We start from the raw sequence: 22,096 nt of genomic DNA, 5'->3' as shown, positions 1-22,096 counted from the left end.
CTCATTCAAGGCAATCTTGTTCGAGTCGGGAACATTCACATCATAGTGTGACTAACTCTCCCAACGGTGGTTTTTTCCATCCACAATACTCAAATCTGGGACCTTACTTAAAGGAAATCAAACATGTACTACTTAAACAACCACCCGTTGGTAAAATGGATTACTATAAAACTCTTGTTTGATTTTTTCTTTTAAAAGAAAATAAATAGCAAAATTATTAGTAGGGGTAATTTTTTTTGTCGAAATTTATTAGTAGGGATACTTCAACAGGCTATCTTTTGCAGTTTGAAGCCCAATATAATCATTTTGTCCAAGCCCAAATATAAGTCATTTAATTCCGAACCCTATCTTTCCTCATCCCTAACCTTACCCAGCCATTGTCGATTCTTTTTCTTCACGAAGAAGACACAACAGAACAATTTTCGTTCCCAAGGGTTTTGGAGAGAGAACAACAACAACAACAAGAACGAATTTTGATAGTAAATTAATCTCAACCCCTGATACAATTTCAAATTTTCATGGTCTCAAGGGGGAGAATGGGAGCGGCTTCAGAGAAATTGCTACAGGACATGCTGTTGTACGCTGCTAGCGCGGCTCTCAGTTGTTTGGTATTGTTCGTCGGGCTTCGCCAACTCGACCCGAATCGCGAGGCGTCGAAGAAAGCCCTTGAACATAAGAAGGAGATTGCCAAGCGTCTAGGTCGTCCCCTCATTCAAACCAACCCTTACGAGGTCCAGTGTTTTATCTTCTTTGTAAATTTCAATTGTTTATATCTGGATTAATATTTGATTTCACAGAATGATACAAGTTACTGAATTTCTTCCCGTATCAATTGTCAATATGAAATTGTTATAATTGCATTATTTGTCTTATGCATTTGACATAAATTACATTTGTATTTCTTGCTTAGTACCAGTGTTATTTGTCCCGGATAGCGGCACGCATTAGCCAGCCCCAAGAATGCTATAGCGGTATAGCGCGTAGCAGGATGGTTGCTATGCTGAATTTTGTGTACAGTTTGTATAATTTAACTATATACATATATGAATGCTCAAGAATGATAAAGATGCTTCAAATTCATGGCACTCATAATTAACCATAAAAAGTCTCATAGGTGTCTTATACAAAACATACAAGTACCCAAAGGAGCCAAGGTGACCAAGAAGCTTATGCCTCTAATGCTTAAACTAAACTGTCTAAAAACTTGAAAATTCAAATAGAAGTTCCATAAACAGGAATCATCTATCATCCTCTTCTAGATCCAAGTCTTCCTCTTTATCACTTTCATTGCTATCACAACTCTATATCACTTCCTCCTCTAAGTAGACTCTTTTCAACATGTTTCTGAAGAAAAAACCTTAAATTTCCCCAGAAATGCCCGAACATAACTTTTTAAGGGCACTTTTTGGGTTTTTATCAGTTCCAGCAAATAACGCCCAAATAGTGCCGCTATGGCTGCTTTTTCCTCCGCTATAGCAGCCGCAACAGCTGCTACTCTGAACTGCACTGCTACACTACAACTAGTTCACTAGAAGTGGCCAGGGGATGCGGAGCACTGCTACGACGCTACTTCAACCTATTGACAACCCTGCTTACGACCCATTATTGAATTATATGCTGAGTGTCCCGGTGGGAGTAACTGGTGCTTATTAATGATGAGCAGGTTTTGTGGGTGTTTCTAGTTTTTAGGTTGTTTAGGATAGTGATAGATTCGTTGTTCTTCCTTACTAACTCTATTTATGTGGTATCTCTTAGACATGGTTGGTTTCTGCTACAACTTTACTAGTTGTATCTTTTCTTACTAATGACTTGGCTAATGGTATGGCTGGGGAAGATGAGAAACAATGTGTTTGGTGTGTATTGTACTTCATTGTGTGTGTCTCTGTTATTCTCTGCCCTTTATATTACAGCTTAAGTTACTTGGTTGAAATTTGAATTATTTGAATTGGTGGAATAATTTATTATTTATTATTTGGTAGCTAACTCTAATTTAAACCGTCAAGTATAACTGCCAGTGCTAATAGTCTTCCTAGAGGGATAGGGCTTGGTCGTTGTTGGTGTACTACTCATGAATCATGATGTTTTCACGGCACTTCTACAATCAATGTGAAGATGGATTCATAAGTCTAGTCAATGGTGTACTTGGTTGAAATTTGAGTTATTTGAATTGGTGGAATAATTTTTTATTTTTTATTTGGTAGCTAACTCTAATTTAAACCTTCAAGCATAACTGCCAATGCTAATAGTCTTCCTAGAGGGATAGGGCTTGGTCGTTGTTGGTGTACTACTCATGAATCATGATGTTATCACGGCACTTCTACAATCAATGTGAAGATGGATTCATAAGTCTAGTCAATGGTGTTCTAAAAAGAGATTCCTCAATTCCTTATAAAGTAATCTACAATGATTTCCCAATACTGGCCGTTTTCTTCGATAGATGAAGAAATTAATTTCGGAAAACAATTCTATCCAAATAAACACAGTAAAGAAGGACTAGTTCATAACACATATCCTTTTTGGAGATATGTCCTTCCTTTATTTACTGGAATGTATTTTTAGTTTTACGATATATATTATTATTAGATCATAATTAAGTTTTATATTTATTGAATTTATGTCCTTTTTTGTGTACAGGATGTTATAGCCTGTGATGTTATTAATCCTGACCACATTGATGTGGAATTTGGGTCTATTGGGGGACTGGAATCAATCAAGGAAGCTTTGTTTGAACTTGTTATTCTACCTCTAAAAAGACCTGACTTGTTTTCACATGGTAAGCTTCTTGGACCGCAAAAAGGGGTCCTATTGTATGGACCCCCTGGCACAGGAAAAACCATGCTTGCCAAAGCTATTGCCAAGGAGTCAGGAGCAGTTTTTATTAATGTGAGGATATCAAACCTGATGAGCAAATGGTTTGGGGACGCCCAAAAGCTTGGTAAGTGCATGTTTCTTTATTGATACTTTTACAGTAAATTATAGAACTATTTTATACAATATGCTTTAGCATCTCCAACGTTGAATTTTTTTTGTTCATAAGGACATTATGATTGTCTTAATTAAATTGACGAAAACTCATCTGGACCCTTTTTTTTCATAAATGCACGATTACACAAAGATCCAATAAACTGTCAAACACTTGTTGTTTCTTTGGGTTGAAGCACCTCTTGTGCTTCCTTTATTGTATTTGGCTTTTCAAAAAAAAAGATCCAATAAACTGTTTATGATTACTTTTCTCCTGTGTAAAAGCTTGACATGCTAGTTATTAAAACCATTGTATATAATTTCCTTTGTATTTCGCTACATGACTTGTGTGCTGCAATCTTGTTTCACTCATTGCTGGAAGTGTTATTATGTGCCATAGTAAGGTTGATTGTGCCATCTGTGATTTGAAGAGCAGTTCCAATCTATTTCCTTTCTTTTGCTTGATAAAGGATTTATTTTGTTAACCACTAACTATAAAAGTTTAATCCTAAATCTAGAATGCACAACTAAAATTATGTCTAGACTCTTAGTGTGTGCTTGGATAGAGAATTTTAAAAATCAAGAGAAATTTTAATTCTAAGAAATTGAATATATCAATTAAATTCCTTGAATTCATAAAATATCTTGTTTGTATAAAACCTTGCCTTTCTAAAATTGATGAAGTCCTGAGCGTCAAGAGCAAGAGACATGACGGGGTGGAGAGTTACTCGTTGTGCATCTCCCAGAGAATTTGCATTTTCCTTATTGCGAGATGTTGTTTCAAATCCTGTACATTTAGCTAAACAAAATACTTGATATAAATCCTGTCATTTTTATAATTCCACAAATATCTAAACAGTATATTTTATTACAAATCATTTTAATTACCCTTTTTAAATGCATTGCCTCCTGAAATTACTTCATCCAAACACTCTTAGATGTTGGTTTACTGGATTACCTTGAGAGGACAAATATGACAACCATTGTTAGTTTGAGTCAATCACAATCAGAAATTCTGCATTATTTAGTGACCGAGTGAATATTCTATTCCCTTGCAGTTCCTCCGTGCCACTCTGTCAGATTAGAGTAGGATTCTCTCCTCAGGTATATTTAATACTATGGACTATGGTTTAAAGGTCATTGTTGTAAGTAAGCCCATACATAGGACCCAATATAATATCCACCTTTGAGTAATGCTTAATAATAGTACAGCTAACAATCCCAGTCACTTTATTTAGTCTTTACAAAATGCCCTAATTAATTTTGATGAACAGAACTGCACAAATTATAGGTGGATTAAACCCATAGGTCATATTATGAAGCTATGGGAGAGGGTAATTGAACAAAGATTACGGCAAGAGAAACTTCCGTACAAAACAAAACAATTTGGCTTTATGCCAAGGAGTTCAATATTGAAAGCAAGATACTTACAATGGAGATTTTTTTTTTTTGATAAGCACAATGGAGATAATAGTGTGGTATCCTACGAGGAATGAAAAATACTCGCACATGGATTTCGAGCGTAATTGGTTCTCTAGGGAGATATTGTGTAAGGCCGTGGAGAGAAGAGTTTATATTGCCTTAATTCGAGCGCATTATATGTATGATGGGGTTATGACAAGTTTGAGAACACAAGGTGAGCAGAGAGCACTTTCCTAGTAACTATGAAATGCACCATGGGTCAACTTGAGCCTTTATCTTTTTACCAGTGTTTTGGATGTGCTTTTTGAACGTATCCAAAAGCCCAGATGACATGATGCATGCTTTTGCAATGATAATCCTAGTTAGATAGCCAAGAGAAGAAATAAAAATGAACCTAGAAATGTGGAGACATGCTGTTATCCAGTAACTTGTTCAGAAATATTGTAATGAAAGGAATATAGGAGTTTGCCACCATTTATTTACCAAATAGGATTGTTCAGTTCTTATAGAACCTATCAAAAGGACATGGTTTTTGTTTAAGAAGGATTAAGTGAAGTATATGGGATTTCACTTTAAGCAAAAAGGTCCATTGCTAATAGCATAGAGGTGATAATTAAAAATTGGAGTTATACCTGACCTGCAAGTCACATGATTTAATTATCCTGGGCCTATCATATAAAATTATGGGAGTATACAGGGTGATGTAGACCTAAGGGAAAATTTATAAGATTAAGGGAAAATTTTACCGCACAACTATAAGAACTACGATGTTGTATGGGATTGAATGTGTGGTAGGCTAATTAGAAAATAAACTCAATGTTGCAGATATGAGAATATTTTGATGGACGAGTGGACATGAAGTCTAGGATATGATTAGAAATGAATGCATTAGAGAGGAAGTTAAGATTAACATTTATATTTTGAAAGATTGTCGAATTTTGTCTTCAGTAGTTTACAGAGATTGAGAAAAACCATAGGTCAAACCATAAGAAAGGTATTCGATAGACTTAGACATGATTTACGATAGGATATTATGACATCACTTGATCTATGTAGGCAATGTAGCCAACTCCACATAATAGAAAAAGGATTTTGTGTTGTTGATTTAATCAATTTTAACCTCCAGTTAGCATTTACCCATTTGGACAGCACGTCAAATTTTAAAAATATTTCCAGATCAATGAAACAATGTGTGAACAGAAGAAGATTGGACATATTAGCCAGCACTCAACAAGTTACCCAAGGTGGAACTACGAATTTACTGACATTGTAGAAAATCATACTTGATAGGAGTACTGACATCATATATTAAGATGCGCATGTCTTGGGTATGGTAGTCGGAAGGGCCATAGGGAAATTATCCTGTTAAGATAATAAAGACCTTAGAAGTAGTAGTTTAAACATCAGCATGCTGCTATTTGAAGATAATGATATTTGACTGAAAAATTAGTTTAACATCTTTAAGTGTAAATTTTTTTAACACATTACAATAGATGTCAAAGAGGTCTCCTGTTGTCCCAGTATCTTCATTTTTAGAGAAGTAAATCTTTTTCTCCCATGGTTGTGAAGTGAGAACAACCGTTGTCATCATCTAGATGCTTTACTAATTATTTAGTTTCACTGCAAAAGGTTATAGTTGCTACTTCCATCAGGTGGAAAACCCTACATTCAATAATATTTATATGACAGATAACCCCTGTCAAAGACCTGATAAGTCTTATTGACTTGTTATTATGGTTGAAGTTTTATGGATATCTTGTATGATGATATTATTATATAATCTTTTGAGTTTATGAATTCGAAATTATGTGCATTGTTGATGCTTTTAGGTTGTCCTCTGTTAGAATATAATATAAAACCATTCATGTGGCCCTTACCCATCAGCTTAAGCTTTTGGGATAATCGGTTGCTTGACATGGTATCGGAGCCTCTATGACCGAGAAGTCTAGAGTTCGATCCTTGCTCCCCTCACTTTCTAATTAAAAAGTGGAATTTAATTAAGCACGTGGTAGGTGGGTCTGCGCATTTATCCACGCTTCAAGCCCAAATGGCTCTTGCGTGAGGAGGCGTGTTAGAATATAATATAAAACCATTCATGTGGCCCTTACCCAACAGCTTAAGCTTTTGGGATAATCGGTTGCTTGACATCCTCAAAATCACGTATATGTATAATACGGTTCATTAACCAGCATCAAGGAATTTTTATGTTCATACTTATCTAGATATTTTGTGTATTTAGTTATTTTAGCTTCTTGATCATTCTTGCGTTGTCTTACATTTATCAGAATTTGTTGTCATATATTTGTAATGTGCTGTATGCCTGTATCCATGACCCGCGCCAATATTGATGTTTTTAGTTTTTACTATACATTGGCAATATATTGAACAATGAGGAAAATATTCATGGGTCATGGCAATTTATTTAGATTGGGAGTTGTCTTGAGAAAGAAATATGTAGGTAATAGTTATAGCATGCAAGTGCATCATTCAACTTGTATTTTTGGCTTTCTATTTCTTAATAGGTTGGTTTGACAAGTTGACATCCACGTTAGTTGTACTATGAAAAGAGATGTTCTTTCTAACTGATGTGTCAATCTGTTTCATGGATGATTTTCTGTATTTTTTTAATGGCAACCTGTTCTGAGATTTATAGTGGTCTGTCATTGTTAAAATGAGCTTATAGCAGATCAAATAACATTTGAAAGTAGAAGTGAAGTTACTAGCATGGGAACCAATCTGGTCCTAAAAAGGATAACCGGCCCCTGTTGGTCTACTTGTGAAAGCCGAAAAAATAACAAGGCCAGAGAAAGTGGCAGGAGATATGGTTTAGTGGTGGGAAGAGTTAGTTAGGGAGAGAGAATGTAATAAGGGAAGGGTGTAGTTCTGTTATATAGGGAATAGAGTGAATATATTATATATGATGCACGAAAGTCATTTTTCTGTTATTAGTGGGGAACCAAGGGGTCACATCCTTGGTGCATCTCTGCTCTTTAGCGTGTTCCCTTTTTCATTGAATAGTAATACATGCAACGACGGATCCACGTGAAACACTATGGGGTCAAATGCCCCCACCATTTTTTTGGAATAAAAAAGTTTCACAAGAGTAATAAACTAGCAAAAGACTAAATTAAGCCCCCAGCACCAATAGTATACCAATAGTATGCCCCCACGTAAAAGTTTTTCTTCATGTGCTACATTGAATGCCCCCATAGTATTGGTTTGTTGGATAATGGATAAATTTTAGAGGAGTGCAAACTATACTTACAAACTATACTCTTTTTTTATAGTAATAATGTATTTTTAGTGCTATAAGTTTATATGTATAACTTTCAAAAAAAAATTATACGTATAAGTTGCCCCCACAGCTTAAAATTTCTGGATCCGTCACTGAATACATGCATACTGTTTCAGGATTATTTTATTCCCATCATGAAGCCCTTTCCCTCCACCTAATTTAGGATGTTTGACAAATTTATGTAGCTGCTAAAGGCTTACAATCGGTCAGGATTGTGCTCTTTTCTGAAAGAAGTTATTTTAAGAACAGTTTTTTTTTTAAATAATCATTTATAAGGTTAAATATCACAAACTATTCCTGTTTTAGAACGAGTTAAAGGATTCCCTTATATGTTGCTGCTGGCTGAGTTTGTCCCCCGTGCATGTTACCTTGCCTTGAGTTACCGTGAGGGTGTATAGTGATGGCCACATCAGTATATGTTCTCTAAATATTGTGGATGAGCAAATGTGGTTGTTTGCTTGAAGGTCGAAGCCCTGTTCAGCCACATATTGGTAAATAATATGGTCTAAATTCTTCATCAGAAATGTTGGTTAACAAGGGTACCTTGGAATTCGTAACTAACTAACTATGCGTATATTTCTTAAGCCCCCACTTTGTGATTCTAGAATATAAATTTGCCTAATTGTTATTGTGCATAATTGGTTTGTATCATGAAATCAACCTCTTGTAATGCCAGGCAGATTGCCTACTATGATCCATAATGAGTTTGGTCTTTCACTCTTTCCAGACTTCGCCATGACTGAAGCTTTATAACACCAAGTTTCCCTGCTTATTGCGCTTAATTATGCTCTATGTTCTTTATCTGAATGGCAGTTCTTTCTTTTGGTAGACTGTTAATAATATTCTGATGTTCTTCTGCAGTTGCTGCTGTATTTAGCTTGGCTCATAAACTCCAGCCTGCCATCATATTCATTGATGAAGTTGACAGTTTTCTGGGTCAACGTCGAACAACAGATCATGAAGCTTTGTTGAACATGAAAACTGAGTTCATGGCTCTTTGGGACGGATTTACCACCGATCGTAAGTTTTAAGACTCATTATCATGTTATTTTCTTCAGTTGCGTAGACATTCAATATAAGTTGCACATGGGTGACAATTTCAATGGAGATTCAGTAACTTGGTAATTTTGTTATCTATATTTGAGTAAACTAGTTAATTATGATGACTGCATTTTTGTGCTCTTGTAGAGAATGCTCGAGTTATGGTCCTTGCAGCTACTAATCGTCCTTCAGAACTTGATGAAGCAATACTTCGACGGCTTCCTCAATCCTTTGAAATTGGAATGCCAGACCAGAGTGAGAGGGCAGAGATATTAAAGGTTATCTTAAAGGGTGAGAGGGTTGAAGATAACATAGACTTTGGTCACATAGCTGCCCTATGTGAGGGTTACACTGGTTCAGATCTATTTGATCTATGCAAGAAGGCTGCCTATTTTCCTATTAGAGAACTTCTCGATGATGAGAAGAAAGGGAAACGATCTCCTGTTAGTACATTTCACTCTCTTCCGGTTGCTTTACCTTAATTTCTTTATTTTGCCAATAGTGAACAGTACCATTACCATCTACTGCTGATTTGGCTAGAATGCAATTCCTTGTCAGTTTCAATTTCTGTTAACTAAAAGAGAAGATTTTTTTTAGTGCAAAGTATTTTATTTGAAACTATACTGTGCACTCAAAGTTATAGTTGCATGACTAGAAGCATCTCTGGTCAATAAAAGATATTTGCTTGTGCTAGATCAGATTGTGACTGTGTGGAAACGTTTCCAGATATTAATTCTTGTTAAAGAAACTGATTAATCTTCTCTTGGTGGCTTTCTCATAAGTGCAGGAGATTGTGAAATTACTAAGCTGTTTTATTTATTTTTCAAGTTTCAGGCATCTAGACCTCTGTCAGAGTTAGATTTAGCGAAAGCCCTTGCCACTTCACGAAAGACAAAGGTTGCTGCAAATGAATATGGTGGATTAAACCTAAGAGTGCAAGGCGAGTCAGGTGATTATCAGATTCAAGCTGCAATCAATGAATTCTCTAAGCTAGTGGTTTCTCACATGGTTAACCTCCAATCTGATTCTCAGGATCCTTAAAGTGTTGAGTTTATTTTTAGAGCAATCTTCTACTGTCATTTAGCCTAGTTCAGATTGTACCAGTGGTTACTTCCTAGCAATATTTATTCTAGAACATATTGTTACTACACATTGATAATATAAGTGCCATGATTGGCTATTGCATTTTGTTCAGCAATTGATGGATCAGCCCCTGCAGTAGCACACTTAAATATTCCATGCCTAGGCAAACTCTATCTTTTATTACTGTTAGATGATGCAAATATATTTTCATCATTCCACCTGTATTTAGTGTGATATGATCCAGTCAAATGACAAAGTGGTAGTCTTTATTGTCTGTCTCTCAGTTATCAATGCATCCACATTCTGACAGTACATAATTCTAAGCCAAACTTACAAATAAAAGGATAGATTAATTTTCCATAAGGCCTGAGCTGTTAAATTGGCTCAAGATCTAGGGAAGAGTTGAATCATACATTCCAATATATTTTGTTTAGCTTTTAGAAGAGAAACATACAATTGTTTGTTACAATTCTAAATAACTCTTACTTGTGGTCCTATCTATACAAACTTAATATAAAGTTCATCTTTCTTGATCTATTATGTGATTTAATCCTTGAGTAGTATAATTGGATCTAACACTGACATGGCAACAACTGCAACAGAGTAAGCTAAGATTCATGGTCAAGTTGCCAACATCCATCAATGATTGAGACCTTGGGGAAATAACTGGCATTGAAGTGGGTTCTGCAGCTTATACGTAAAGCAGTGTGGGTCAGTTATCATCCCTGGCTCTCTGGTCCACTTGTATATGATGATGATGATTAACACAAACCCTTTAAATTTGCAAGCTGTTCCATCACCATTCATTCATTATAGTTAGGACCACAAATTTGTACCTTTTTTTTAACAAGAACATATTTCTTCCGGGACTGCAGGACCACCACTTAGGGGTGTATCTTCTTCAGTGTGTGGCTTGTTTGATGTTTTTCTCGTGGTTACATTATTACTTAAACCACTTTTAAGGTTTCAGAAACAAGGTAAACATGGAAATAAATTCTAGATAACCACCACCCACATGCAATAGTTGTATCCAATCCATGAACTGTGTAGGAACGTGGGAAGAAATCAGAACAAATAAAATGGAAAGTAAAAAAAAAAGTTGAGAATAATTGTGTATTTGTTTGGGAGAAGAAAAAGAATGAAAAGTTTGGACCTATATGGTTCATATAATATTTGTTTACTTCATTAAATAAATCACTTTGCAAATAACAAAAAAGTTAATTATTTCTTGCTGAGAAATTAATTATTATTAAGCGTTGCTTAATGGATAAAAGTTACTATAGGGATAATGGATTGACCTTCCCCAAGAGCTTACATCGACGGGAAGGTTTGACATTCTGATGCTAGCTCTTTGCTTTGCCACTAGGGTTTTAGTATGTTCTAAGGGTCGGACTTTTTGCCCATTAAAGCGGTTCTTGAACACATTGCTCTAATCCACTTAACACATTTTAAAACAGAAAGGAAAATAAGAAAAATAAGTGAAGCAAATGATACTTACAAATGAAGAGTTATCAGATGCTGAAAAGAGTAATATAATATTGCTCTATTCCACTTAACACATTTTAAAACCGAAAGGAAAATAAGAGAAAAATTGCTCACCATTAACAACAATAACATCAAACCATTACAAATGGAAGATAAGGGTGCTCTAAACCTCCAACTTCTATTTTCAACACTTCTTTTTTTCCTTAAAAAGTACATTCTAGTGTTGTGGTACCTCTACAAATACATCATGCGTAGAGGACTTGGACTCTCAGGAAGCAGGGAGACCATGTGGAGGTGGAAGCTCCCATGGGGGGAGGGCTAGAGGCGGCTAACTGACAAATGTGGTTTTTCTTAAGGCTGGATGTGTTTGGGTTTCTCTGGAGACTTACTGGACTATTTCTTTACTTTTCTTCACGCCAATATTTCCTTCTTTTCTCCTCTTTTATTTTCCACGATCAAACAAATAGAAGTTTTTTGTCGGCAGAAAATTTTATCAATTATTCTTTCGAATAAATTTAAATGAGATTAATTTTTTTTCAAAGCTTGTTACTATAGTGGCATTTCAATCTCAGCAGCGAGCTTGCCATTCAAATCGAGCTTTACTTGGTGAAGCATTCTGGAATCAAAAGAGGCTATTGAGGTTGAGGTTCGTAGTATTTGGCGAATATAATGTCGTCCCTGATTATCTTGCTAAGAAAGCTTTATCTTTAAGCACCATGTTTTTTTTTGAATGAAAGTTCGCCTTTTCTCATTAATCAGACAAAGCAGCATCTACAAAGAGGGCATGCTCTATTTCAGGAGGTGGAACATCCCACCACAACTTGGTATTATAAGAGCAGGCCAAAGAAGCAAGAGTATGAGCAGGTACATTTGCATTACGGGATACATGATTGAAGGAAATAGAGGTAAATAGACTAGCTAGATAGATACAATCCTGCATAAGGTTTTGGATAGTCCAAAGGCTTGAATTGGTTCTCGTTGCTTTGACCACAGAGAGAGAGTCCAATTCAAAGATCACACTATCTAAACCCACTTCCAAGGCTGTGTGTAGGCTCCAGCGAAGAGCCATAGCTTCAGCAATAAGGGGATCCAAGCGTTGAGCTTCCAGGCAGATTCCAGCGAGCATTATGATTCCTCTGTGGTCCCTTGCTACAAAACCGAGCCCTGTAGAGTGTGGTCCCGACCACCCAGCATCTACATTAATTTTAATTCTCCCTTGGCTTGGTGCACTCCATTGTTGTGGCCTTTTCTCTTGTACGCATGGAGCATGGTGTTCTTGAGCTTCTTTCCACTCCGCCAGCAGGTTCTGGGCTTTTTCCATTGCTGCAACTGGGTGAACTTGGACATTGTTGAACAAGCTTTCGTTTCTTGCTTTCCATATAGCCCAGGTCCCGTGGAACACTTATGCAACTATCTCATCTTCTTGATTGGCACAAAAGCTTTGGAGCCACTCAAGGAAGCTAGTTTGTACCAAATCCATACGAAGGCCCAAGGAATGGTGGAACCATGCTACCCTTGTCCAGGAACATTGGAGAAATAAGTGGTCTTGTGTTTCTACCACATCTTGACCGCACAGTGCACACTGTTGCTGAATGAATTCCTCTTCTGGTAAGATTGGCACGACAAGGAGTAAGGTTGTTAATAACTCTGTACATGAAGTGTTTTACCTTGTTCTGGATTTTGACACGCCACAAAGTCTTCCAAGAGAAAGATGGGCTGTTTGATCCACTTGCAGTAGCAGCAATCTTTTGGCTTTGAATTTGATAATAGGCTGATTTTACTGAGAACATTCCATCCCTGCTCCATTACCAAATCAACTTATCTTCAGAATCCCTCCAGCTCAAGCGAATGGATTTAATTAATTGAGCTTCTGCTGGATTGAACAATTTGTCTATCTTGGAGATGTTCCAGCTTCCTCCTTCCCAAAGTCTTAAATCTGATACTTTCTCATGAGCAAATTCTGGGACAACTTGGGTTCGAAAATAGCCACTATCAGGTCCTGGAAGCCACGGATCTTTCCATATACTTACTTTCTTTCCATTCCCAATGCTCCATTTACAACCTTCCTCGATGAATTTCAATGTTCCCCACACACTACGCCAAGCATAGCTTGGTTGATAGCCCACACCAGCTTTTAACAAATCACATTTTGGGAAATATTTTGCTTTCCAAACCTTGTACAACAGTGATTTTTCTGAGTTTAATAGCCGCCAAGCTTGCTTTGCTAAAAGTGCTCTATTGAAGTCCTCCAAATTTCTAAAGCCCAAGCCGCCTCTGTTTTTTGGTTTACACAGATGTTGCCATGTTGCCCAGTGTATTTTCCTTTCATTTTCCTTCTGTCCCCACCAAAAGTTTGCAAGAAGGCTTTCAATTTTGGAGCATATATCATTTGGTAGCTTAAAACAGCTCATGACATAGCTGGGAATTGCTTGTGCCACCGCCTTGATGAGGATCTCTTTACCTGCTTTGGATAGCGTTTTTTCCTTCCATCCTTTCAATTTTCTCCACACTCTCTCTTGAATCTTTCCAAAAATCGCTTTCTTTGAGTGACCAATGACAGTGGGCAAACCAAGATACTTGTCGTGGACAATCACCGCCTTTACTCCCATCCTATTCCGGATCATATCCATACTGGTTTGTGGTACATTTCGGCTGAAAGAAATCTCTGATTTATCCATGTTTACAAGTTGTCCTGAAGCTTGTTCGTACTGCTTGATCACATCTAGTAAGCTTGATGCCTCCTCTTGTGTTGCCCGACTGAAAATTAGACTATCATCTGCGAAGAACAAATGGCTAATGGGGGGGGGGGGTTCCTCTCGCTACCTTGATTCCATGGAGGTTTCTCAATCGGATTTGGTTTGAGATTAATCCGGAGAAAGCTTCTACACAGAGTATGAATAGGTAAGGTGAGAGTGGGTCACCCTGTCTGAGGCCTCTCTGAGGGGAGAAGGGAGGGGAGGGCTCTCCATTGACAAGAAGAGAGTAGGATACAGAGGAGACACATATGGAGATGAGATCAGTGATTTTTGAGGGGAATCCCATAGTAGTGAGTACCTGTTTCAGAAAATCCCACTCTATTCTGTCATAGGCCTTTGACATATCGAGCTTGAGAGCCATGTACCCTTTCTTCCCTTTTCTTTTCTTCTTCATGTAGTGGAAAACTTCAAAGCCGGTTAGAGCATTATCCGTGATTAGTCTTCCGGGAATAAAGGCACTTTGCTGCTCTCCAACTACTTCTCCAAGGACGTCTTTGATTCTATTTGCTATGCACTTTGTCACAAGTTTCATTATGACGTTGCATAAGCTTATAGGTCTGAATTCCATGGGGTTTTCTGGAGCTTTAACCTTCGAAATGAGGCATATGAAAGTCTGATTGAGGCTTGCGGGATCCACTCCTTTGTTCAGAATTTCTAGCACTTGACTTGTGACATCTCCACCCACTAATTTCCAATACTTTTGGTAGAAAAGGGCTGGAAATCCATCCGGTCCAGGTGCTTTCAAAGGGTGCATCTGATTTAAAGCATAGACTACCTCATCTGCTGTAAATTCCTCTTCGAGATGCTCCCTCATTTCCTGGTTGAGCTTGTTCTGAATTTTCTGGCACACTTCCTCTATGCTGTTTGGTTGTGAGCTCTTGAAGATACCCTCAAAGTAGTTGGAGAAGGCTGTAGTAACTTGGTCCTGTTTATAAACCCAATTTCCATGATCATCTCGAATTCTTGCTATTCTGTTTCGCTTTTGGCGTTGGTTGGCTTTCCCATGGAAGAAGCTGGTGTTTTTATCTCCCTCTTTTAGCCATGTTGCTCTTGACATCTGCCTCCAGTACAGTTCTTCCCTCTCCATCAGTTCTGCAAACTCATTTTCCATCTCTTTTCTTCTCATTATATTCTCCTCTGTGGGATTCCATTTTTGAGCTGCTTTTAATCTCTGTTCCAGATCATGGAGTTGTTTCCTAATGCTGCCAAATTCTGTTTCAAGTGCCATAATTGTTTCCTTTGCTTGTGCAAGTTTCTGTTCCACATTGTCCCCTCCGCTTTGCCAGGCTTGTCTCAGGTGGAAAGCTAGCTCATGGTTCAAGGTAAGATGTTGCTCAAATCTGAAAAGTTTTTTCTTCTTTTTCTTTCCTTCTTCAATTGGTTGGCTTGTTACTGTTATGAGGAGTGGAGCATGATCTGAGTTGTACCTCAGAAGATGTTGAACAGAGGAGGCTGGCCAAATTTCCTTGAAAGTTTGGGATATTACGCCTCTGTCTAATCTTTCCTGTATGTGAGCCTCATCCTTCCTTCCATTACACCAAGTGAAAGGATCTCCCTGGAATCCCATGTCTTCTAAACCACACTGGTTAAGACAGCGCACAAACTTCTCCATATGCTCTATTGGCCTGTCAATTCCTCCTTTCTTTTCAGCGTTGGAAGTAATTTCATTAAAATCCCCAAAGCACATCCATGGTCCAGAGGTTTCCCCCTTTAGTCTTACCAAAAGATCCCATGATTTTATTTTGTTTTGGCTCTCCGGATAGCCATAGAAACCAGTAAGGAAGCATGTAATCTGGTCTGCATTAGTGTGACTAGCTGTGATATGATGGAGGGAGTAGGAGATTATGTCTATATTGAAATCCTCCTTCCAAAGCAGGGCTAAACCACCCCCACTTGATCTTCCTTCACCTCTACATTCCACCCCAAGATGGTTCTTGAAACCCAATCTAGCTACAATGTTTTTCAGTTCTCCGTTCTTCTTACGCGTCTCCATTAGGAAGACTATATCGGGGTCTTCAGCTTTAATAATACACTGAAGTACTTTAACTGTCCGGGGACTCCCAACCCCCCGGCAGTTCCAGCTAATTGTTTTCATTGCTCCCGGCAATGCTGGTCGTCCAGCACCGCCGATCCTTCATCAATAACCATATCAGTTCTGTGCTTTTTCTCCCCTCCTTGCTCTCCATCCTCTTCTCCATCAATTTCCATCTCGGTCCTTTTCCCTCCTACACAATTTCCTATTGTTATTGTGGGGGAACCTTTGTTTGCTCTAATAAGCTTCTTCCAGTTTTTCAGTCCACTTGGCTTCTTGATTTCAGTTGGGCTTGGGGAGTCTTCATTGGACTGTGTCTCTCTTTCAGCTTGCTTATCAGGACCCTCTGCTGTGTGTTGCTGGCTAGCTATTGGGGAGAGCTTGATTTGTTGTAAAACTTCAGCTACACATTCCAGACTCTGAGCTGTTATATGTTCATCACAGCTATTAGAGTTACCTTTCTCTGCTTGTCCTGTAGGTTCTGGTTGATTTTCCTGTTCAGCTTGGTTGCTCCCTTCCCCTTTGTTTCCTTCCTTTTCATTTTCATTGAACAACGTCTTCTTCAACAGTTTTCCAGTTTTTGCATACCCATCTTTTCTCACCCTTGTGATCTTTTTTGGAGATGCTCTCATCCATTTACCAAAAGGCCAGGTTTGGTTTTCCTCCTCCTCTTAGTTGTCATCATTATCTGGGCAGGATTTGATGGTATGACCTAACATTCCACACACATAGCAAAAATCAGGCAATCTCTCATATTTGAAGAAGATCTTACCATTCCTGTTCTGTGCAACTTTGATGTTAGTGCCCCTCTTCAGTGGTTTCTGTAAGTCCACCATGACTCTTGCTCGTGCATATTTCCCCATTAGACATTCCTTTGATTTGTCATAGTCCAGAAATTTCCCAAGGCAGCTTCCGATTCTAAGGACTGATTGTTCATCTCTCAGATTTAGGGGTAGGTTATAGATTCTGACCCATATTGGGCAGAGATGAGGGTTCAGTTATGATGGTTGCTCTTCCCCTGTTATGGCTTGGAGAGCGATGACATGGCCATTGAAGTTCCATGGTTGGCCATTCAGGATCTGGTCTCTATCTCTCGCTGTCATGAACTTGAAGGAGAACAAGTTTTCTGCAAGATCTGTAATTTCTACAGCTCCCCTTGTCTTCCAGATGCTGAGGAGAGTGTTTTTGAAGGCTCGAACATTGTATGTTTCCACCGTCCAGACTGTCCCAACCACCGTGTTTTGGATCACGTTCCGAGATCCGCTGCTATCTCCCAGATCAAGAGCTTCACTTTCTTCTGCAGAGAACTCAAGGTTATCCCATTCCTCCATACCGTATCAAACGGACCAGAACTCCATGATGAGGGAGACAAAAACCAATACAGAGATTGGAGGCTGCAATAACTCCACTGAGTCAAAGTGAGTCAAAACCCTAACAGAGACAAAGGGAGACTTTTTTTTAAGCACCATGTTTGAGTAGAAGACTTTTTGGCGGATAATTTAGCTCTTTTGTCTTCAGTTATACCGAATTTTTTTTTTTCTAATTAATGAAATGTAAAAAAAACATATTAACGTAGTTTTTTTTCCTGCTCTTCTCATTTTTATCCGAATATAAGCAAGTCGTAAATCTGAAGCCATTTTTTTTGGGTATAGTCTTAAGGCATAATTGAACTGAACAAGCAACTGAGCTTATTGTTAATTGCATATCCTATATTTCTTACATCATGCGGTGCAAGGAAATAACTGCCGTCCATTAAGTTTCGGCGGTTTATATCGTTATATGACTGCCATTAGTCAAATTGTTGGTTGATCCGTGCAGGTTATATCAAACCTTTTTAAGTACAAAAAAAAAACCATAAGAAACCATTATAGTCATCATCATTATAAATTTATAACCACTGTCTTAACTTGTCAAATGACTCATCAACATTTTTTTATAGAAGTATTTTAGAGTAATGTTTTCTTAAGTAATTAATTTACCATAACGATATATGTTTAAGTCTTTTTTTTTTTTCATTGTTCTTCCTCTTTTCATTTTGATTAAGTTTTTGTCTAACGTGAACTAATAAGACAAACATGATTCACAAGTGAAAATAATTTCTCTATTATTAATTTTAGTAAGAGTAAAATATTTACGTTTTGGTAAATATCTTCTTTTAAAATTTTAATACACAATACTTGAATTGACATAGTTGGTTTATGTCTAACTCTAACCCTTTTATCCCAATCAACTCAACGTTTTTAGTTTCAAAAAAATTAGTAAACCACGCTACAGTAAAACACACCTGTGGCGGTCTTAAACTGCCAACAAATGCATTTTTGGTGGTCTTAAACCGTCACAAAATTGTAAAACTGCCAACAAATGCATTTTTTCAAGGTTGCAACTTTGTGGCCGTCTTAAACTGCCACAAAAAATTGGTGTCTGGACACCTTTTGGTGGTCCAGGAATCACCACTGTTTTAGTTTGGGTTGAGTCAGTTTGATTGATCTAGTTAACTCTGCTTTGGTGCAGCTCTTGCGGTTACCCCCTTTTTCTTCTTTGGTTATTAGGAGGGGACTAAACCCATACTAACCCTTTTTATCTAAGCTTGGTAACTAGTTAATTAAGAAAATAATCATATCAATAAATACTTAAACTAAACAATCAAATAATCACAGATATTCAAATAATTGGATTTTCAAAAAAAAAAAACAGATATTCAAATAATTGAATTATTATTATTATTATTATTATTATTATTATTATTATTATTATAAGCAATTACTCTTTATTTATTTGAAAGAAAATAAGGGAAAGAAAATGAAAGAGAAAGGAAATGGAATATTTTCTTCTTTGCAATGGCGGGGGAGGGGAGGAGAAAACATTTGAACCTTTTTTTTGTTACAGGAGGAAAACTGCATCTAAATAAAAAGAAGCAAAAACAAACGACAGGGAACCTCCAAATTCGTCTCTGGGCTCCAAACAAGCTAGCATGACGCGCCAAATAATCCGTTGTATCATTCATCTTACACAATATTAAAAAAAAAAAGAATAGGGAGAATTCTCTTTATATTATTACGAAAATAATCATTTTTTAGATATCTTACTAATCAACAAAAGCTACCCAACAACCAATTATTTTTCTTCAAAAATCACAAGATAATATAATCTGTTATTAGCGAGAACTAGAGATCAACCGGTACATCATTAATTCTCCGTAAAAAAGGTTTTAGGTCAAAGTTTTGTGAATAAAAAAAACTTATGTAAAACATGTTTGGTGGTGGTGGCAGCAACGTCGACCATAACAATAAAAATGAAAACAAATGTCAAAACAAACTTTTTTTTCAAAAAGTAAAAATTAAAAATGAAAATAATTTTTTTTATAGGCAAATTTTAGTTGTTAGTTGATTAGTACAAATTATCTCTCCTCAGGGTTTGAACTCTGAACCTTTCACCTGCAAAAATATAAACATTATTAGGGTTTCAACAACAAATATTCCGAAGGATGAGCACAAGTATAATTTAACATGACCCCCCACTTTTTTTTGGTAATATGGAGGAGCTAGGCCCCGAAGAGCGAATCAACGCTAGACTACAGGAGCATAAAGAGAGGCGAAAGCCGCATCAGTGTCCTAACATAACAAATGGCGACATTCCGCTAATGGAAACTGCAGAACCTGAGTCCCGAAACCAAAAGCATGAGCAGCCTTAGCTAGACTATCCGTCATGGAGTTGGCTTCCCACAAAATCCGATGAAATTGGATCTCCACATGAGGTGGGATAGCGCGACCCCCCACAATTTTTACTATCTACAAAATGAAATTTTCACTTTACTTGTTTATTTTTTATTCAGATAACATATAAGTTCAATATATTTTATCCGTGGTTTCAAAAAAATAAAAATTATGCGCATCCAAAAAAAAGTTGAAAGTTGAAACATTGTCTACGAGTTCAAATTTTGCGAGCTGACAACCTTCAAAATCAAACTAGACAATTAATAAGCGTGTATTTGAATGCAATGCTAACACATATAAAAATGTTAATAATGTCTTCGTTTTTTTTCAATTATTCTCCTCATTCTCTTGTTGACTCCAACCTTCCCCAGTCACAATTTTTTTTATCAACAAAGAAAAACTCGTTTTCTTTACTTATTTTTCTCATGGCACACCGCGTTGTATGAAAAAGTATCTTCAATTCTTTATACCTTAGCTATTTAGGGGAATCAATCAAAATCAAAATCAAATATGGTGCTTGCCAATTGCATTACAATTAAGCTTATAAATTATGACCTTAAAAAAAAGCTTATAAATTATGATAGCAAGTAATCATTGACCAGGAAATTTCTTTGCCGTTATTTTGAAATAGAATTCCTTTATTGCGGTCAAATGATTTAGGATTAGTTTCATTTTAAAAATTGAGTTAAATAGTTTTAAGTAGAATTCAGTTTTATATCTTTTAAGTCCACACCTAGCTAGAATAATTTTTCCCAAAAACATAAGAAACTAGGGGTGTAATTGGACCGGATAGGTTCGGATTTAGGGTGTTTAAACGTTCGAACCAATCAAATATGTTCGATTTTGGTTGGTTCAGATTTTCAGATTTTTACTTCTAACTCCGAACCAAACCAACTCGATCTCAATTGGATTGATTCGAATCAGATGGTCAGATTTGGATTACAAAAATATTATTTAAAAATTTGCACGAAAATTATTCTAAAAACGTGAAAAATATAGAAAAATCCAACATTTCCAAATAAAAAAACATTCGATAATGACATAATCCATATAAAACCAACACCTCCAATAAAAGTATAAATAGGTATGTAATAGGCTGCAATGTCTGGGCTAAATGTAAAAACTAATTCTCAATTCATTGGGTTGGTTCGGATGATCGGTTTTTCAATCCCCAAATCCAATATTCGAACTGATGGTGATCGGATGCAGTAAGAAAAATCTGAACCGAACCGATGATCCAATCCAACCCACCATAATGTTCGGTTTGCATCGGTTTGATCGGATTTGCGGATCAGACCATACCCACTTACACCCCTATAAGAAACGTTTACCGTGTTTCAGAAGAAAAAAAAAAACTTTTACGCACCTCTCTCAAAAGTATAAAGGTGCATAAATTTAGGTGGTTAGGTTAAGAAGTGATCTCGTTCGTGTTTGAATGTAAGTTAAACTTAAAATGAAAGTACTTTATTTTTCAATATATTTTGAGAGTATCGTTTAGTTTTTATGTCAAGCTGGATGGACCGCTCCAAATGGCAATAAGACCCAATATTTCTCTTAGGATTCATAATCTCGTGAATGTCCTGTTGGTAGGCCAGAACGACTAAAATGAAGCTTTAGCTTATCCAATAGCTTATTGTTGTGATTTTAAGTCACTTGTTATGATTTTATTTCTAAAATATAAGCAACTTTATAATAAATTAAAAAAATTAAATATTTTGTTTATCCTCATATAATATGAAAGAGATAATTAAATTTTAAAAAATTGTTAACTTAAAAAATAATTCTTGGAAATTACACAGATAATTGAAGTCGAAAGATAAATTAATTGAACTTATAAGTTTTAAATAAGATTTATTTAGGAAATTTGATAATTTTTTTAAAATTTATTATTAGTCACTAGATTTTTTAATTGTAGAGAATTGAGTTTAAAATGATTTATATATAGGAAAAAAAGTATTTACTTTTCAATTGGTTGTATGTTGTAACCCAAACCAACTATGCTCAAATTGGTTCATGTCAGGTAGTTAGTTTCATTGAAATAAAATGTAGTTGGTTTCATAATAAAAGGAAAAGAGAGAATACCAGAGAAAATATAAGGGGGGAAATTAGAAAATAGAAGGGGAAAATAAAAAAATTAATAAAAATAACTAGTGAAAACGAAATTACAAGAAACCACGTCCCAAGCACACATGATCCAAATTGAAAAATACGTGATCCATTCCACACATAGTTACTCCAAAAATAATTCATTTACATTCATTCCACTCAAATCTTAAGAGAAATGAGATATCATAGGTAAAGTGATATG

At 36.5% G+C, this 22,096-nt stretch overlaps 2 protein-coding genes across 5 annotated transcripts; one reads left to right on the top strand and one right to left on the bottom strand.

The window, feature by feature from the left end:
* The first annotated feature begins 352 nt into the window (after positions 1-352).
* Positions 353-10,816, top strand: LOC130745393 (uncharacterized). Of its 4 annotated transcripts, none has more exons than XM_057597636.1 (6): positions 353-731; positions 2,635-2,935; positions 8,540-8,698; positions 8,867-9,162; positions 9,554-9,668; positions 10,405-10,816. In XM_057597636.1, the coding sequence occupies exons 1-6, from the start codon at positions 519-521 to the stop codon at positions 10,407-10,409; spliced, it is 1,089 nt and encodes a 362-aa protein (XP_057453619.1). In that variant the 5' UTR covers positions 353-518; the 3' UTR covers positions 10,410-10,816. The 4 variants fall into 4 exon arrangements, with proteins under 4 accessions (XP_057453619.1, XP_057453609.1, XP_057453601.1 ...); XM_057597626.1 differs by having other exon boundaries at positions 9,548-9,668; XM_057597618.1 differs by lacking the exon at positions 10,405-10,816 and having other exon boundaries at positions 9,554-9,917.
* A 1,222-nt stretch (positions 10,817-12,038) lies between these two features.
* LOC130744617 (uncharacterized) lies at positions 12,039-12,608 on the bottom strand. Its single transcript, XM_057596791.1, has one exon. The coding sequence runs from the start codon at positions 12,606-12,608 to the stop codon at positions 12,039-12,041; it is 570 nt and encodes a 189-aa protein (XP_057452774.1).
* Positions 12,609-22,096: the final 9,488 nt, after the last annotated feature.

This window comes from Lotus japonicus, chromosome 1 (genome assembly GCF_012489685.1).
Source record: "Lotus japonicus ecotype B-129 chromosome 1, LjGifu_v1.2".
NCBI classification, from domain to species: Eukaryota; Viridiplantae; Streptophyta; class Magnoliopsida; order Fabales; family Fabaceae; genus Lotus; species Lotus japonicus.
The sequence above is the reverse complement of the archived record's forward strand: the minus strand, read 5'-3'. Positions and strand labels throughout refer to the sequence as shown.

Excerpts from the sequence above, each read along its gene's own strand:
- LOC130745393 (XM_057597609.1), top strand. The coding sequence starts at position 519 with ATGGTCTCAAGGGGGAGAATGGGAGCGGCTTCAGAGAAATTGCTACAG. Across the intron at positions 732-2,634 it reads TTCAAACCAACCCTTACGAG|GATGTTATAGCCTGTGATGT; the intron begins GTCCAGTGTTTT and ends TTTTGTGTACAG. Across the intron at positions 8,699-8,866 it reads GGACGGATTTACCACCGATC|AGAATGCTCGAGTTATGGTC; the intron begins GTAAGTTTTAAG and ends GTGCTCTTGTAG.
- LOC130744617 (XM_057596791.1), bottom strand. The coding sequence starts at position 12,608 with ATGGAAAAAGCCCAGAACCTGCTGGCGGAGTGGAAAGAAGCTCAAGAA.